Genomic DNA, 20102 nt, shown 5'->3' with positions numbered 1-20102 from the left:
TTTAATATAGCCTCTGTTTACGAAGCAAATTGTCCTCCCATCGTTTCTGCTGATAAGGTTTATATAAATGCACCTTCACTAAGTTTGGAATTTTTATTGATTTTGGATCAAATATAAACATTTCAGTGAAGGATGTATATGGTGTCTTCAAAGTCTGTTAAAATCAGAGAGAATGGCAGGATATAGGGAATGATAAAACATATTAAGCCAGTTAGACCAGTATTAGTTTTATGGCAGTCATTAGATGTTTAAATTGTGTAACATTAGATGTATTGGTGAACAATTGATGTATTTGACAAATTTAGTTTGACTATTCAGATGATACTGTTTTAATCAGCAAGACTCCACTAGATTTATACGTAAATCTTGCTTAACCCTTAAACGCAGAAGTGGTATTTTTAAAATCGTCCCCCTATTGCCGGCGACGTCGGAGTGGAGTGCCGAAGCGGAAAAATCTTTTATTTTTTAAAATCACAGCACGCTTAGTTTTTAAGATTGAGAGTTCATTTTTGGCTCCTTTTTTTTCGTCATTGCCTGAAGTTTAGAATGCAACCATCAGAAATGAAAAAAAAATATCATTATTATATATAAATATTGGGATATATGACAGCGCGAAAAAAATTTCATATATAATTGTATACAGATCGCGCTGTAGCAGAAACGTTAAAGCTAACGAGTTAATTTTTTCGTTGTATTGTACTCTAAATTCGATCATTTGGTATATAACACATTGTAAAACAATGGAAGGCGGCACAGACGAAAATATTATCACAAAAAGATGCATGAATTCGTAACTCGTGGACATAAAAAAAAGCAGTTTTCAAAAATTCACCATAAATTGAAATAGTGCTAGAGACTTCTTGTTTGTTGCAAAATGAAGGAAATTGATTGAATATTACTAGACTGTAAGTGCTGTAGCTTACAATTGCAGTTTTCGACCATTCGGTCGAGTTAAAGTTGACCGAAGGACGAATTTTTTCTATATCGTTATTTATATGAAAATATTTCAAAACTGATAAAAGCTACAACCATAGGTTGTTTTCTTGTTGTATTCTACATGAAATTGTGCACATTTTCATATATAAAACTTTATGTAATGGCTAATTTAAAATGGTGCAAACATTACGACAATCGGACGAAAAAATGTATATTAATTTTTCGGAAGAGTTACCGCGCGGACGTAAGGAAAAAGTTTATTTTATAAATTCACCATAAATTGAAATATTGTGCTTGAGACTTTCAATTTGTTGCAATATAAAGGTAAATTATTGAATATTACTAGAATGTAATAGTTTTAGCTTACAATTGCGTTTTTCGACCATTTCGGTCGAGTCAAAGTTGACGGAAGGTTGAAATTTTGGCACTTATTGTTATATATATGAAAATATTTCAAAACTGATAAAAGCTACAACCATGGGTTGTTTTTAGTTGTATTCTACATGAAATTGCGCACATTTCCATATGTAAGACTTTATGTAACGGCTAATTTAAAATGGTGCAAACATTACAACAATCGGACGACAAAATTTTTGATTTTTTCGGAAGAGTTTACTGCTCGGACGTAAGGAAAAAGTTTTTTCACAAATTCACCATAAATCGAAATATTGTGCTAGAGACTTCCAATTTGTTGCAAAATGAAGGTTAATGATTGAATATTACTAGAATATAAGAGTTTTAGCTTACAATTGCGTTTTTCGACCGTTTCGGTAGTCAAAGTTGACTGATGGTTGAAATTTTGGCACTTATCGTTATTAAATGAAAATATTTCAAAATTGATAAAAGCTGCAAACATGAGTGGTTTTTAGTTGTATTCTACATGAAATTGCGCACATTTTCATATATAACGATTGTAAACAAAACAAGGCCTTGGTCCGTGAGCTCCCAGCATCCCCCAAGACGCGTGATTCAAAAGCTTTCGCCTAGTAGGCCTATAACTATTTTTCCGCGAATTTTTAATAAAACTTTTTTTATATCGACGTACAATACGTCCAATCGGAACCCAACAGACAATTTATATCGACGTTTAATACGTCCAATCGGCGTTAAAGGGTTAATAGATTGCATCCTATATGAGCGAGGGGGATCCCATAATAATAATTAGAAAAAAGAAGTATGTAATAAGGATAGAATATTCACAGAGGGATGAAATAGCATTAGATGGGGAAAGAATCAGGTGGTTGAATCTTTCGAATATTTTGGAACAGTTGACAGGCTGAATAAGATTAGGAAATTGAGTGAAATTTATGAAAGGTACTAGTATTATTTGTATTATTACAGGGACATGAATTAGTATAGTATGAATGTGAAACTACATCTGAAAAATTTTGCCAATTTGAAAACAAAGCTGTGAGCAAAATTACAAAAGTTTCACATAATTCCTGGGAGAATGGTATATGGTAATATCAGCTGGGTTCCTGTGGGTGCCAAAAGAGTTGGAAGAACCAGACATTTTCGCATGAAGACTATGAGAAGGGAGGCTGGAAATTTGTGGAAGACAAATTATGGGAAAGATTTGAGTGGTAGAATTTCAGGGAAGCTGTTTGTTTAACACAAAAAGTTTATATGAAATTGGCATTTTGTCATTTTTCTATGACACTTGCAGTGTAAAAATTGAACTTTGGTCCAGCAGGTAAAATTTTAATTTTACTTAACATTACTTTTGAATATTGTTACAACTAATGGCGCTCGTATTTCAGGACTTTTTGATATGGATGGAATGGTTGAAGCCAGTGTGATGCCTTCACAAGGAGCCTATCATTCAGATGAAGAGGACACTGATGGTAAGCATGTGGGATTATGATATCAAGTGCATTGCTCTATAGGATTGTAAATTATGGTCATGTAATCACTGCGTAGATGTTCTGAGAAATACTGACTATATTTTTTATTTGTATTTTGATTTCTTTCTTTTTCATAAAGTTGATAACATGCTTATTATAAATGTTTATTTGATGCAAATTTAATTAAGTTCTTTATACAAATAAATATGATGAAATATGATGTATAGTCTCTGTAAACATACTAGAGGATAAAGTATGAACACCGTCTTCCTTGTGTGCTCAAGCCATTGTGTAGCTATCATACTTCCACTTTGCAAAGAACTTGGCTTGCATTGTTAACTCAGTGTTGTTAACTCTTGTTGACCTGTAGTTTATAAGTCTCGACAGTACTGTGTTTGTCTTATTCTGTCGTCAGCTTTCACGGATTTTTTCTGATAGTATTGTATTAACAAGGTTAGATGCCACATACACTCATCTGTTGTGTGCGCTTTTGCCAAGACTGACGCGGTGGCGTAGGTGCGTGGTCCTTGACCACTCTTCACCCGATATACACACGTGTTGCCTGATCTCACAAGATTCCTTGCTTTCATCTACGATTTAACCGGATCCAGCTAGGCGCTAGAAATTATCCTTATCCTATTGTTAAGACTGAAGGTTTGTAGCTATGAAAAATACAAATTGTCTAAGAAAATTTGTCGCTTTTTCCAGTACCTCATCTGTGCTTACTTTTTGCCTGCTGTCTTTTGTGCCTTCTTACTGATTGGCTTCCTGCCATTGTTCAAACCAATAGACATCTTCGCTACAAGGTTCAACAGAAAGCTGAAGGTCTACTGTTCAGTGGTCCCAGATCCGTTCGCTGGGCGGCCGGAGGACTCCCTTTGGCATACTTTGGACATCCTGGAAGTTTATTGTTGCCTTTTATCCTCTGTTCTGCCTGACCCTGTCATGTCTATACAGAGTATTGAGTTCCAAGACTCTCAGGATGACCCTAGTAGCTCCTTTGTGGCCCCAAGCAGAGTGGTTCCTGGGTCTTTTATCTCTTCTCTTGCAGTACCGAGAGATTCCACCTTAGCACAACTGTCTCTGCCATCCTCATGTGGAGAGGTACCACCAGTCAGTAGGATCTTTATCTCTTCATTTTTGAAGTCTCCAGTATCTCTTTCGGGGGAGAGATCCTTCTAGCGACTGATGTCCCGTTACCTCAGATCTTCGTTAGCCGCATATAAGGGCAAATAAGCCGTCTGCTGTGATTGGTGTTGTTGACAGGATTTCTCTCAACTCAGAATTTTTATTCAGTAGATAATGATCTTCTTGATCTTTCTCAGAACAAAGAAATTCTTTCTGTTTCTGATGTCAGTGGCTACAGGGCTGCTTTATGATTACAGGCAGTCCCCGGCTTACGATGGGTTTGGCTTACAACGTTCCGAGGTTACATTGCTTTTCAATTATATTTATCAGAAATTATTTCCAGCTTTACGAGGCATGTTCCAGGGTTACGATGCTTACAACGCTGATCTGGCTGAAGAAATATGACTCCATAAATGAAAAATAATCAATATTTGAAGTTTTTTTATGAAAAATGCAATAAGAATGTAGTTACATAGTTTTAAATGCACCCAAAGCATTAAAAGTAAGGTTTTCTTTGGGTTTTTGACGGTGTTCAGGCTTACGATGATTTTTGGCTTACAACGCGTCTCAAGAACAGAACCCCGTCGTAACCCGGGAACTGCCTGTAGTTCTTTATCTGAAAGACGTGGACGTCACTTCATCCTTGGGATTCTGTATGTGGTTCAAGAGCTTTGAGCAGTCTTGTTCACATAGGAAACTCAAACTTCCTTTGTGGGACCTTACTCTGGTGCTGAATAGACTTCACTAGAGCTCCATTTAGAGCCCTGGCATCAATCATTAATTGACTTTGAAAATTGTTTTCCTTTTGTCCTAGGCTTCCTCAGAAAGAGTTGGAGAGCTCCATGGTCAGGATTATGACATAAACACACAAGGGCTTAGGGGTCAGCAGCTTTTGAATTTGTCCTGGAATTCGTGGCTAAGACCCAAAATCCCCTCGGTTTCCAATGACAGATTTGCTTAGTTTTCCGGCCCTTCCGTTATGTAGCTCGTTACTAGCGACCCTCAAGAGTTAATGCTTTGCCCTGTCAGAGCACTGCATTGTGATCTAAAAAGATCTTGTCAGCTAGAGCATTGGTGAGGTAGACTTCTTGGTAGCACAAACCAGGCCAAGAAGAGGTGTCCTACCTTTTCGTTTAGCTGCATGAGGTGACTAGGCAAGCCTACTCCTCATTGTCAATTATAGCACCGACACTGTACGTGCAGAAGCACATAACATCAGAGGAATAAGTTCTTCCCTGACTTTCACTTTCTTCTACCTGAAGGGTATTGCCTACAGGTCCTTGGACACTTTTTCCTTGGCTCCAGTGGTGATTGTTCAACAAGCGTAGCTCATCCAGTGCCCCTGGCAAGACAGTTAGTATCTTGCCTAAGATGAAATAAGTGGAGGAATAAATGAATGATGGTCTCTTTTCTTTCCTTTTTTCCTTTCTTCAAATACCTATGGACATTTTGGAAGAAAGACATCTACGCTGCAACTGGCTTGATGCAGGTGAGCGTTCCAGTCATACTGGTAAAGCTCTCTGATATGTTCCATACAACATACAAATCTGCTTCTCAGTAGCTTCAACTCCTTTCTCCAGCAAGGGGAGTGAGGAGTTGTGACAAACCCATTTCATGAGGCTTACATGATTTGTTGCTTGAACAGTTAAAGTTTGCTTGGACTTCCATTTATGCAATGAATCTGGACCATGTTGCATTTTATTTAAATCCAGTGGACTGGTTGTTAGATATCCACATCTCAACATCTCAAAGGCTTAGATCCTCTTCTTTAGAATTCTCATTTCTAAGTAGAATGATAGGTGTGCCGAACCTCCAGTCTGTTCAGGATTCTCATACCTCCCTCCAAGTGTGAGTCTATCCTAATGTTAAGACCTTTGGTTAGCACTTAAAGCACTGTGACTTTACTCTGGAGGTAAAAAACTTGAGCTTCCTATACAGAATATGTATACAGTGGGCCCCCGTATTCGCGTTCTCCAGATTCGCAGACTCACTGATTCGCGGATTTTTATCTGGACCATATCTACCCATTATTTGCAGTGAATTCGCCTATTCGCGGGATTTTCCGACGATAAATAATCACTAATTAGTGTATTTTGATGTTATTTTCATGCCTAAATACATTTTTAAGATACAGAAATGATTTACTAATTTTAAAATACGAATTAATATTGATCAATACTGTATTAGTAAGTTTAATTAGATTAAATGATATCACATAATAACTAATAATTCTCCCTCTCTCCCTTACAGGGATGTATGCTTTTTGTGTGATAAATGATTTACTAATTTTCTAATATTAATATTAATGTAAAGAGCAATCACTTCAATAAAGAAAATACTACATTGAATTAGTAAGATTTTAGTTTAAAAATTTTTAAATATATGTAAGTAGATGAGAGATTTTTATGATACACTATGCATATGTTTATTAATATTTTGATATGATAATAGTAATAATAATAATGATAATAATAATAATAATAATAACAACTGTAATTACAAAAATCATATGTGAAAGTATTTTACAAATACTACGAAAATCTCTCTCTCTCTCTCTCTCTCTCTCTCTCTCTCTCTCTCTCTCTCTCTCTCTCTCTCTCTCTCTCTCTCTTTTACAGAGATTTATGTTTTTTGGATGATAAATGATTTACTGATTTTCAAATATCAATATTAATGTAAACAGCAATAATACAAATTTATTAAAGAAAATACTAAAGTGAATTAGCAAGATTTTAGTTTATAAATAGAAAAATTATGTAAGAATGAAAGAAAATGCATTTTACCCCGCATCTTTCTCTTTGAACTCCACTTAGCAAGCTGAGTTGGCTGGGGTCCAACAACTGTCAATTTATCAAGTGTCAGTAGGAAGAATGTGTATTGCCTCTCTCTCTCTCTCTCTCTCTCTCTCTCTCTCTCTCTCTCTCTCTCTCTCTCTCTCTCTCTCTCTCTCTCTTTTACCACACGAGATAGTATGACCTATTGGTAACTGTCGCCCTCTGTTTGGGCTGGAAATGTATGTATTTATCTTTAAGGACATTACTACATTTTATGGTAAAATAATGATATACAATACTAGTTTACAAATAATATTAAGTTTAATGAGATTAAACAGTAACAATAACATTCTCTCTCTCTCTCTCTCTCTCTCTCTCTCTCTCTCTCTCTCTCTCTCTCTCTCTCTCTCTCTAATAGTGATTCCCAGTCTTTTTATCCACGTGGAAGAAGGTTGGCGGGGGAGTAATGACAGTTTGATATAAGTATTGGCGGAGGGGAAGGAGTCGGAGTTTAGGAGTTATTCTCTCTCTCTCTCTCTCTCTCTCTCATTATTATTATTCTCTCTGTCTCAGAAATAATTCACAATTTCACTCTTGATGGTCAGATATATGATGTTGCCATTCACTGCTCTCTCTCTCTCTCTCTCTCTCTCTCTCTCTCTCTCTCTCTCTCTCTCTCCTCTCATCTCTCTCTCTCTTCTCTATCTCTCTCTCTGTTATTGGCTGTAGGTATATATTTTTAATGGTAAAATGTTTATGATGACTTTGAAATGATATTAATAATATAACTTCAAAGATTAATACAGTATTAGGTTAGTAATTTTAGGTATATTTGAAGTAGGATGTTATTAAAAGTATACATTTGGTATCTGAACTTTCAAGATAGGCAGTTATAAGCATTTTTAGTGGTGGTTCTAACTATTCGCGGGTTTTAACTATTCAGGGGGGTGTCTGGTACACATCCCCCGTGAATACGAATACGGGGGGAACACTGTATATGTATACTATATATAGTATTTGTGGGTGATGGGTATCAACAGTTTATGTAGTGGATCCACTGACATTGAACTTCCTTATTCTATGTAAACTGTGTTAACTTATGAACCATTCACTGAAAATCTTGCTCACAGTATCCACACGCCAAATTTTAAACAGAGCATTCTCTTTTGCTACTTTCGAAGCTGCTAGTGTTGGATTAACATATGTTAATTTTTAATCTTCCCTTCTGCTACAGTGGCAGAGTTCAGTGCTGTTATTTTTAGTTTAGTGAAACTTATAATTTTCCATCTTTTTATGAATAAATTATTAATATTTAATGACTGTTTTATAAATTTTGTGTGAATTTTTTATTTAAATATAAATGCATGGCCATTAAACTTATAAGGAAATACAATACAGTAGTGTGTTAGGTCCTTTTGGCATCTTTGATGTAAATTTTTTATTCCAATCCCTTGACAATCTAATCAGACTTATTAAATTGGCTGAACTGTTATTATATTAAATAGTTCTGTCAACAAACTTTGTGCTGTATCTTGGTTAATATTTCACGTTGCAGTTCACCGAGCCCACATTTTAGTTTTTACTATTACACAGGTATAGAGTAATTAGTATTTGATCAGGTTGTTTCTTGTCATCTAGGAGAATGCTGTGCATAAGAAATTTTTTAATTGTTTTGAATGCATCATTTGTATTATGACAATACTTTGATGTGATTTTCAGATTCAAATCATGATGAAGGGATACATATCCCTGGTGGTCAAGATAGAGTTCGAGACATTGCTCAGTCAGTCCCAGTAAGTGTGCCTATGTGGCCTGGGTCACGTCCTAAGCAACTACCTGAGCCACTAAACATTGAAGTAAGTTGCTTGTATTCTTTCTAGTTTATTGTTTTGTTTTCAATTGAAAAAGGTAGTTTTAATGAACACCATATTCTTTGGAAGCTTGAATTTCAAGACAATGGCCCTTGTGGTCTTGTTCCATATGAATGGGCTATATTTTCAGAATAATAATAGTAATAATCAAAATTAATTATTAAATATGACTGTGGTTCTGTATGCATCTGTACTAAGAATGAGCCTTTTATTTCCTTAATGCTTCTGTACTGCAAACTACCTCCTTACTTCACTTAATGCCTCAGTGCTCGATAGAAACCTATCAGTTGATTGCAAAATATTTTTTTTCAACTTACAAAGAGGGAATCGCCTGTCAAAGTACGTAGTCAGTTGCCTTGTTTGTATTGTATATGATTCATGTGTTAAGTGCTCTTCAGGTTCCAGTCAGACAAGTAGTGATCATTATTATTATTTATATAATTATTTTGTCTGTTTAATATGTACAGTGGACCCCCCGTATTCGCGTTCTCCGGATTCACGGACTCGCACATTCGCGGATTTCTCTCGGGAACGTTTCCCCGCATTATTCGCGGAAAATTCGCGCATTCGCGGTATTTTTCTATGAGAAATATCCACAAATTTCTGGTTTTTGTGATCAATTTCATCATAAAATGCACTTTTTGTGATAAAACTATTAAAAAAACCCAAAAAATATGAAAATTTTTAATTTTAGTGGTTTTGCTTAAGTTTTAACTAACAAAATAGGCTGTTTTTTTAGCGCTTTTATAGGGGTTCCAAACATTCGCGGATTCTAACTATTCACGGGGGGTCTGGTACGCATCCCCCGCGAATACGGGGGGAACACTGTATTCCAATTCCTCAATTTAACCCATTTCCAGCTGGCACGAGAAGGTTTATCCTATTGTTAAGACCCCAGGTTTGTTAGTTCTGAAAAATACAAATTCATAAAAAATTTGTCATATTGGGAAAATGTAATGTTCTTGATTTTATTGGTTGTATTATGACCTTGATTTTTTTTATGTGCAAGTTAAGTAAGCATAAAAAAAGGGAAACTAGAAAGTTTTTGAATTTTTATATAATTTCTTATTTATTTGTTACTGTTATTCAGAATGTTATCTGAATAATGAAAAGCTCTTTAACCATACAATAAACACTAGTTAGGCTTGGCTAAGAATTCAACCATTTGCTAGGCTAAGAACGCGACCACTTAGGCTAGGGTAAGGTAGCCTCAAACTACTTAGGATATGCTAAGAACTCAACCACTTAGGCTAGGTTAAGGTAGCGTTGGACTAGTTAGGCTAGGCTAAGAACTCAACCACAGAAGATTATCCTATTGTTAAGACCTCGGGTATGTTCGCTATGAAAAATACAAAATGATTAAAAATTTGTCATATTTACATCATGAAACATTTTGTTTGTCTAGCAGAGGCTAGTTCAGAGACCTTGCCATGAGGAGAGAATGTTTATCTTCCTGTCAATCATTCCATTGTGGTTGGCTGGAAAACAGAAAAATGAAAAAGCTTTTTTTGTTCCAAAGACCCCCTTGCAAAAAGAAATCTGTGTTTACCAATTTTGGTTCAGTTAAGTATACCATTATCTTGATAATCTCAAAAAATACAAATGTTATGCACAAATTAATTTAAATGTTTCATGGACAGCTATTACTTTGTCTGATGAAAAGCTTTGTGACCTTTTTAAAAGTGCTATTATTTATGTAATTTATGAAATATTTTACTTCAGATGAAATTTTTTTGACATGAGGATCAACAACCATCTTGTAGGCCCAACACCTAGGCTACTCCTGTTACAAAGTTATTTGAAATTTTTTATAGAATTAATTGATTTTGGTTGATGAAAACCTTTATTAACCGATTAAAATGCTTTCATTTCCACTGGTTATGAAATACAGCGCTCTACATGAAAACTTTTTCATACCATACCAATGCTTACCTCCAACTCCAGTAAATCATTTTTTATCATAAGAAATGTATTTAGTCACAAAAATTAAATGAAAGGACAGTAATTAGTGAATATTACTCTATGAAAAATTCTGCAAATTAGTGAATTTCCGTGACATATTTGGAGATACGTTCCACAGAATCTGCGATTGCTAAACTGCGATCTTAGGGGGTCCACTGTATTCCTAATTCCACCATTGGAAAAGTGGTCTGGCTGAAATCCAGAGCCAATTGGGATCACATTACATATTGGAGCTTGTCAGGCATTTAATGTTCCAGATGCTATATTAGATCCTGATCCCAAGAAGTTAAATTAGATGCTGATGGCTATTTTAATAAGGTATGTCCCTAGAAAGGTCATCAAATGTAGGACAAAGGACTAGCCATGGTTTGATGATACATGTAGATGAGCCTACCAATGACAAGTTAGGTTACCTACCATGACAAGCAAGCCAAATTCAGTGCATGGAGACAAAATCGTTTAAATGAAAATTACACCGTTTTTGTCGAGTTTTGCTGTGCTTTGTGAATAGAACTTACCATACTCGGCCTTACCTGTGGTGGACGAAATTGACATCATCTACCTTTGGGGCAGGCTTGTCTTCCATTCCACCATTACTAACAGATGATGGTAGATTAGTTAGTGACCCTAGTGAAAAGGCTAAACTGCTTCATTGAGCTTTTGGAGCTAAGCAGTCGCCTGAGGATGTCCCTCTCCTTGATACTTGTCATCCTGAACTTATTCTTACAAAATTTACATTTTGCTCTAAGGATGTTTAGAAAATTCTGGATAATCTTGATAGTTGGGATGGAGTAAATCCAGATGGTTTCTTCCCTTTGTTAAAAAAAAAAAAAAGTTTAGACTAGTGTGTTGTCTTCCAAGATTACTAGATTCTATAGATTTTAGTGCTGCTTTTGATTTAGTAAATCACAAGGCACTTATTTATAGACTTGACAATCTTGGAGTGGGTGGATATATTTTTAGGATTACATAGATCTTAAGTGAACCAAGACTTAATGTGTCAGGAGTTCCACAGTGGTGTTCATGGTCCACTGTTATTTTTAGTGTATACAGTAGGGCCTCGATAATCGCGGGGGATAGGGCCCAGAACCCCCCGTGATAAGTAAATACCCGTGTTATCCTGGTACCCCCCTAAAAATTGCTTTAAACTGCCTACTTTAATAATTAACCCACCCAAGACCACTATTTCAGTATTTATAACTGCCTACTTCAGTTCAAGCACCAAATATGTCTTCAACTATCACCTTAAACTAAATTCAAGACAGTTTCAAAGTTATTCTTTCTTATCTTCAATTTCCCCTTCATCAGATCAGCAAACAAAAGTATATTACCTAACAATTCCGTTCTGTTTTCATGATTTGGCTGCTGCACCTAACTAAAAGTACATCGTATATCTATTTTGTGAATGAACATATTTATGATAAAAAAAACATGATTTACTGTAAAGATTACAGCACCCAACTATAATATAATGTATAAACAGCAAAATACAGCAATGAAAATCTATTTTCGTCTTTGTTTATGTTTAGAATCAGCTGATGGACGTTTATTACCGAAAGAATTATTTTGGAAAACAATTTAGATGCTAAAAGAAACAAATTTATTAATAGAATTATTATTATTTTAAACTTTGTACATACTAGTTTATAATATGATCCAGTAATTCATATTTTTGTACATGAACTTTCCTGTCAGATATATACTTAGCTTTACGTCTCTGACGTCACGACAGAATTCAAAACTCGCGGCACACGCGACAGGTAGGTCAGGTGATCTACCTTACCCGCCGCTGGGTGGCGGCTGTAAGAACCAATCTCCCTTTCCAGCCAGATTTTTTTTCTGTCGCCGGTGACGAACTATCACCTGTGGTTGTTACCTCCTGACAGCTTTATTTGATTCTCGTTGCCTTGGATTTATGGTGGACTGACTTCGGTGAAGTACCTGATCTTGTTGGCTTGGCATACGCGCTTTTGGATTGTTTTTTGATATTGTTTGATTTCTTTGATTTCAAGATGTCTGATGTAGAGGTTAAGAAATCTTCTATGTTTAGAGTGTGCTCTATGGATGAATGCAAGGTGAGGCTACCGAAAGCTACGGTAGATCCTCACACAGTATGCTTGAAATGTAGGGGAAAAGAATGTTCTTTTGTTAACGCATGTAATGAGTGTGGAGTTGTTGGATGAGGGTGAATGGAAAGGCTCTTTCTTTCCTTCCTACTTGAGGAAGTTGGAGAAAGACAGGGTGAGAAAAGCTTCGTCTAGAAGTTCTAGTAAGTCTCGTATTAGCGAGGTAGAAGTAGACAATCCTGTTGTAGCATTAGATCCTTCTCCAGTTTCAGCTCCTGCGCCCTGCATCGAACCTAAAGATACGACTTCGGAAGTGGCAACCATGAGAGCCACGATCCTTAGCATGGAGAGAGATTCGTTCGTTGCAAGGTAAGAGTAAATAGTGAAGGTGAATTGTGCAGTGACCCCAGTGCAGTGGAGGGTGCGTCTGATCGGCTCCTTAATGCTTCCAGGCCTAGACCTCTTTCCAGACTTCCCAGTCCCCAGTGGAGGAGGAAAAGTCAACAGCCGCAGGAAGGTTAGGGAGAACTCCCACCGATCAGGCGTCCCCTCGGTAGATCCTGATGTTCGTACCCAGGCTGCCCTTGTTCGCGCTAAGAAGGAGGTATTGCGCCAATGCTTCTCTTCTTCTTCCTCACCTTCGCCTAGAAGAGGATGGAGCGCCTCGGATTCATCGCGACCGCTGAAGAGAGCCTGGAAGGCTCCTTGCGCCTTTCCTTCCAGCCCGGTTATGTTTTCCAGAAGAGCCGGAAGTGGATATCAAGAAACCCAGGAGGGAGCAGGAGTTCTCGCCTCAGAGTAGGCTTCGATCCTCTTCCCCTGTGGAGGATTTTGCAAGATCTCCAGCTCGGATTCTTGCGGGGCTGCAAGCTCAGATTTCGGCGCTGGCGGGCTCCTTGGATGGAGGTACGCGTCGTAAGAAGGACGTCTCTCTCTCCTGTAACAGCGGATGGAAGGAGGCGCTCTTCCCTCGGCAGACGGCTTGTTGTCTTCCAGGCGACAATCGCCCAAAAAAAAATAAAAAGAAGCTTTCTCCTGGGCGACTTCATTTCTCCAGTAGAAAAGGGATCTAGCGCCTAGTAGGCGCTCGTCTAAAGATAAGCGTACAGCTTCGTCTTCTCGCTCCTTTCCGAAGATCCTTCAATCTCGGATAAGAGAGCCTCCTCTTTCATGGATTCTTCAAGAGACAGGATCTCTCCTTATGTTTAGGCGCCTAGAGCTGGTAGGCGCTACTCCCCAAGTAGCCGCTCTCCCGCTTCCAAGCGCGGTGCGGAAGATAGGCGCTTTTCTCCTGATAGGCGCGGTTCTCCTATTAGCCGCTCTGTTCAGGACAGGCGTAAAGAGCCTGAAAGATATGTCTCGGCTGAGAGACTACCTTTTGCAGAGACCCACGCGTCTCGATCTAAGTTTGTGGAGCATGGTAGACGCCGGTCTCCGAGTAGGCGATCTTCTCCAGGGATTCGCTCTCCTGTAGGTAGGCGCCAAGAGCCTAGTAGGCGTTCTCCTCATTGTAGGCGCAGTTCGCCAGGCAGCCGCTCTCCTTTGGACAGGCGCATGGATTCTGTTAGGCGCCTTGAGCATAGTAGGCTCTCCTCTCCTAGCAGGCGCTCCCCTTTGGACTCCCGGGAATCTAGGAGTAGACTTCAAGGATCAAAGAGGACGCACTCATCAGAGTAGGAAGGACGCATTCGAGAGGGAGCTCTCCCGAAGCTTTGGCTTCCCCTGATAGGCGCCAGACGGCTGCCAGACACTCCCTAGATAGACGCACTTCTTTAGAGAAGTCCAACTGCTCTCGTAAAGAAGCCGAGGGTTCTTCGGTGGATGAAGTGGAACCTTCAGAAGAGGATTTAGTTAAGGATTCTTCGGTATCGTCCTATAAGATCCTTACAGACCTCCTTCTTCAAGAGTTTGGAGACTCCCTTACTCCCGTCGCTCCTCCATCTCCTCTCTCGTTATTCTCGACTTCTAAGAAGACGAAGGTTTCCTCTTGTGTGAGGATGAAGCCAACCATCTCAATGAAAAAGGCTTTGAGAGGTTTTGGTGATTGGCTGCTTTCTAAGGAGGAGAAAGGGAAGACTGTGTTTTCTTTCCCACCTTCCAAGCTTACGGGCAGACTAGGCTTTTGGTATGAGTCTGGAGAACCCCTAGGCCTGGGTCTACCGTCATCTGCAGACGCAGACTTCTCTTCACTGGTGGATGCCGCACGACGCTCGGCTCTCTTGTCTGCTAAGACTACCTGGGCTATAAGAACGAGCTCGACCACCTGTTGAAGGGAATGTTCAGAGTCTTGGAAGTCTTCAACTTCCTTGACTGGATCTTTGGGGGTCTTTGGCTAAAAAAGACTCAGAACCCGGATTCCATTTCGCCCGAGGATCTCAACAGTGTTCTGATATGCATAGATAAGGCAGTTAGAGATGGATCGAGCGAAGTAGCCTCCCTGTTTGGAGCAGGGGTTATTAAGAAGAGATCAGTCTTCTGCTCTTTTCTTACAAAGTCCGTCTCGCATGCTCAAAGAGCCTCGCTTCTATATTCGCAGCTCTCGCCTCTTCTCTTCCCGAAGAAGATAATCCAGGACATCTCAGGATCTATCTCTGCGAAGGCGACTCAAGACATGCTTCGCGTTTCAGTCGGCACAACGGAAACCTAGGACCTCCTTCCAGACGAAGACTAAGAAGGATACTCCAGCTAGACAGGAGCCCTTTCGAGGGGCCCGTCCTTCTAGAGCCTCTACCTCTAGAGGTAATAGACCCTTCAAGAGAGGTAGATCCTTCTCACGCTCTTCCAGAGCTAAGAAGTAGGGAAGTAGTCCTCCAGACATCAGTAGGTGCCAGGCTTCTAAGATTCTCAGAAGCCTGGCAAAGAGAGGACGGACAACTGGTCCCTCTCGATTATCCGGAAAGGATACCTGATTCCCTTTACGGAAAGACCACCATTTGACGACGACTCGAGGGAGTTGGTGGCCAGGTACAGGGATTCCCATCATGAGCCTCGCTCTAACACAGGATGGAACAAATGGTTAGAGAAAGAGGCTATAGAGCTAGTGAGCGACTGCTCACGGGCTTTTACAACCGCCTATTTCTAGTTCCAAAAGCCTCAGGAGGATGGAGACCGTTCTGGATGTAAGCGCCCTGAATTTCTTTGTAGAAAAAGAGAAGTTCGCCATGGAGACGACTCCATCACGTGGCTGGGCTCTTCGTCCAGGGGATTGGATGGTGTCCCTAGATCTTCAGGACGCTTACTTCCATGTGCCTATCCATCCTTCTTCAAGGAAATACCTCAGGTTCATGATGGGAGGAAGGATATTCCAGTTCAGGGCCTTGTGTTTCGGCCTTTCAACAGCCCCTCAGGTCTTCACAGGACTTATGAAAAATGTAGCAAGATGGCTACATTTGGAGGGAGTCAGGGTGTCCCTTTACTTGGATGACTGGCTAATCAGAGCCAAGTCACAGAAAAGATGTTTAGAGGACCTACAAAAGACCCTTTTCATGGCGAGTTCTCTGGGACTTTTGGTGAACTTTCAAAAGTCTCAGTTGATCCCCAGTCAAGATCGTATCTATCTGGGATTCGGATGGTTTCTCTGGATTTTCGGGTTTTTCCGTCTCCAGAAAGGATAGCCCGAGGGTCAGAGAAAGTCAAAGCCCTTCCTAGGAGAAAGACGTATGCACAGCGAGGGAGTGGATGAGTTTGTTGGGGACACTCTCCTCGTTGGAGCAATTCCTTTCTCTAGGAAGGTTGCACCCCAGACCTCTCCAGTTCTTTCTACATCGAAACTGGGGTAACGGTGGTCGTTCGCAAAACCTAGAGTTCTCCTTCCGAGATTTCAAGAGAAATCAAGAAGGACCTCTCTTGGTGGGCGAACCCTCTCGGGTTTGCAGAAGGGATGTCCTTCACATTCCGAACCCCAACCAAGTGTTGTATTCCGACGCGTCGGAAACAGGTTGGGGAGCAACGCTCGGCTCAAGAGAAGTGTCAGGCACCTGGAAGAAAGAACAGGTGACCTGGCACATCAACAAGAAAGAGCTGATGGCTGTTTGGCTAGCTTTGAAAGCATTCGAGCCCTACGTCCTAGCTTCGGCAGTACAGATCAACTCGGACAAACACCACGGCCCTGGCATACATCAGGAAGCAAGGGGGACTCACTCCTTCTCCCTGTACGAGACAGGCAAAATAAAGAACTTCTGCTGTGGGCAGGAAGAAAGGAAGATTTGTCTCCTTACCAGGTTCGTACAGGGAGAAAAGAACGTCAGAGCAGACCTCCTAACAGGAAAAGATCAAGTTCCTGCCTGCAGAGTGGACTCTTCACGATGGATTTTTTGCCAAGGACCTGTGGAATCTTTGGGGCAGGCCTCATATAGACCTCTTCGCCACAGCCAAGAATGCGAGGATAGCCAACTACTGCTCTCCGATATCGGACCCGCGGGCAGTGTCGATAGATGCTTTTCTCCTAGATTGGAAGGGCCTAGACATGTATGCTTTTCCTCCCTTCAAGATACTGGGAGAAACTCAAGAAATTTGCAGAATCGGAGGCAGCAAGGATGACGCACAAGTATGGCCCGCACAAGTATGGTTCACAGAGGTACTGGAATGGTTAGTAGATTTTTCCGAGAACATTACCACAGAGGATCGATCTGCTCAGACAACCCCACTTCTTGACAGGTATCACAAAAACCTCCCCGCTCTAGATCTGACTGGCTTCAGACTGTCAAAAGTTTGGTCAGAACGAGAGGGTTTTCTGCAAAGATTGCAACGGCTATCGCAGCAGCAAGAATGGCCTTCTACCCTTAGAGTCTACCAATCGAAGTGGGACGTCTTTCGACGGTGGTGTAGGAACCATCACTTTTCCTCTTCCAGTACCTCTGTAACCCAAACCCAAATAGCAGACTTCTTACTTTTCCTTAGGGAGAAAAAGTGGACTGGCGGGTATCAACCATTAAAAGGTTATCGTAGCATGCTGTCTGCAGTGTTTAGGGCACAGAAACTTAAACATTTCAGAAGACAAGGACCTTCATGATCTAATAAGATTTTTCTTTTGAAACATCCAAAAAGGTTTCGCCAGAGATTCCGAGTTGGAATCCCTGGATGTAGTGCTACGTTTCCTGAGGTCCCCTAGTTCGAACCGCCTCAGTCTGCCTCTTTTAGAGACCCTCACGAGGAAGACACTTTTTCTCATGGCATTGGCTTCCGCAAAAAGAGGAATTAGTGAACTCCATGCAATAGAAGGAAATGTGGGATTCAGAGGAGATGCAGCTATCTGTGCATTCCTACCTTCGTTCTTGGCTAAGAACGAGAACCCCTCAAATCCTTGGCCTAGGAGTTTTGAAGTCCAAGGTTTGTCTGCCTTAGTAGGCGAGGAAGCAGAGAGGTCACTTTGCCCAGTACGAAGTTTAAAGTTTTATCTGCAGCGAAAGAAAAAACTTTAAGGCAATGATGTCAACCTTTGGTGCTCTGTAAGAGATCCAAGGAGGACTCTTTCAAAGAATGCGCTTTCTTTCTTTATCAGAAGCCTGGTGAAAGAAGCACATGCGATATGTGATGAAAGTCAATTCAAACTTCTAAGGTCAAAGCCTCATGAGGTAAGAGCTATTGCCACGTCATTAACTTTCAACAAAAACATATCCCTGAGTAATATTATGAAGGCAACATTCTGGCGTTGCAACTCAGTCTTCGCAAACCACTATCTGAGAGACATCAGAATTACGTTTGAAAAGTGCTTCGCGTTAGGCCCGTACGTATCAGCGGATTCGGTGCTGGGGCAGGGAGCTGAGACATATCCTTTGTAGTATATATTTTCCCCCTTGTTTAGGTTGTAAGTTTTTGGTTGTTTGAAAGAGTATGCGGGTAGGCATGTCTTTCATGTCGTATGTCTAACAATGATTAGATTGGTTAGGTGATCGGTTTATGTTTGAGCTCCTTGCAATGATAGTGGTTAGGTTCTGTCATATAAGTGGGCGAATCCCCTTTGACAAGATCCTGCTCGGATTCTATCAAGTAAGCGGATACCAAATCCCTTTGATAGACCCAAAGAGTCTGTCAGCTGTAGGTCACGCCCTCGCTGAAGCTCTTCAGGCAACGCAGACTCATAGACAGTAACTACGAAGTCTTCTGCCTAAACAGGTAAGAACCAAGGTTGTATTTTACATCCTACAACAAGTGTTGTTTTCCCCTTTTTCCATATTTATATTGCTGTCTCTTTTCCTCCACCAAGGGTGTCAATCAGCTAAGTATATATCTGACAGGAAAGTTCATGTACAAAAATGTTATTGTTAGTATACAATAAGGTTTTGTACATACTTACCTGGCAGATATATACGATTGATGGCCCGCCCAGCCTCCCCTCAGGAGACAGGTGGAAGAGAAAAATTCTGGCTGGAAAGAGAGATTGGTTCTTACAGCCGCCACCCAGCGGCGGGTAAGGTAGATCACCTGACCTACCTGTCGCGTGTGCCGCGAGTTTTTGAATTCTGTCGTGACGTCCAGAGACGTAAAGCTAAGTATATATCTGCCAGGTAAGTATGTACACTTATTGTATCCAACAATAACATTTCATTTCATTTGAGAGAGAGAGAGAGAGAGAGAGAGAGAGAGAGAGAGAACAGCTTGGGATGAGAGTAACTGTTGAATAGCTTGAGAGAGCAGCTTGGGACGAGAATACTGTTACTAGCTTAGAATAACATAATGAAATTTGTATTTTAAATATTTTTATGGTGATAAGAAATGAAACATGGATAATGATAAGATATTCTTTTGTATACTGTTATAATGTGATAATCATTGAGTCAACTATAAAAGTTGTATTGAAGCACAGTTTTGTAAATCACAGAATAATAGATCAGTATTATAGTTTTTTCTGTAAGTGATAAGAGAGAGAGAGAGAGAGAGAGAGAGAGAGAGAGAGAGAGAGAGAGAGAGAGAGAGAGAGAGAGATTTTGCTATTTGCATTCATAGTATTTGAAAATTTGTAAATGAGTGTATCCTAAAAATGCATTTAGTCATGAAAAGAAGAAGAAAACAGTAATTAGTGAATCTTGCTCGTACCAACGAGACTAGGTTTGGTGACGTCACAGTGGTCATAGGTATTTTTTTCGTGAATGAATATACATTTATAATAAAAAAAATAGTTACTGTATTGTTTAGATAACATACTGGAATATTAATGTAATCACATCAAAATAAAGTAATCATTGCATGCTGTAAACATGTAAAGTGTATTTTTGTCTTTTGAAAATGTATTCCCAAAGGAATTATTCCTTGAAGAGGCTTTTTATTATGAAGATATGCCAATAATATATAAGATATGCGTTTTATTATGAATATATGACAATAATATATAAGGTAAAAATGGTTTTATTACGTTTATGCTTCGTTGCCGATCACAAACAACAATACGATAATCTATGACAATTATCGTTTGTATGACTGCAGTTTTCAGAGAAGTCGATTACTTATACCAAAACAATAATGAAGTTCGAATTGAAAATTGATGTTTCCTAAATGTTATTACTACTGTAATTACACTACTAC

The 20102-nt window shown here is 39.6% G+C and overlaps 1 protein-coding gene across 1 annotated transcript in view; it reads left to right on the top strand.

The window, feature by feature from the left end:
* The window catches only part of LOC135205498 (uncharacterized), a 95785-nt gene that overhangs the window by 62151 nt on the left and 13532 nt on the right, over positions 1–20102 (top strand). Inside the window, exon 9 of the mRNA XM_064236222.1 lies at positions 8402–8538. Coding sequence (XP_064092292.1) covers positions 8402–8538 — 137 coding nt within the window. The remainder of the gene's footprint in view (positions 1–8401; positions 8539–20102) is intronic.

This window comes from Macrobrachium nipponense, chromosome 24, assembly GCF_015104395.2.
Source record: "Macrobrachium nipponense isolate FS-2020 chromosome 24, ASM1510439v2, whole genome shotgun sequence".
In the NCBI taxonomy this organism is placed as follows: Eukaryota; Metazoa; Arthropoda; class Malacostraca; order Decapoda; family Palaemonidae; genus Macrobrachium; species Macrobrachium nipponense.
Note: the sequence above shows the minus strand (reverse complement) of the source record. Positions and strands in the feature narration are given on the sequence as shown.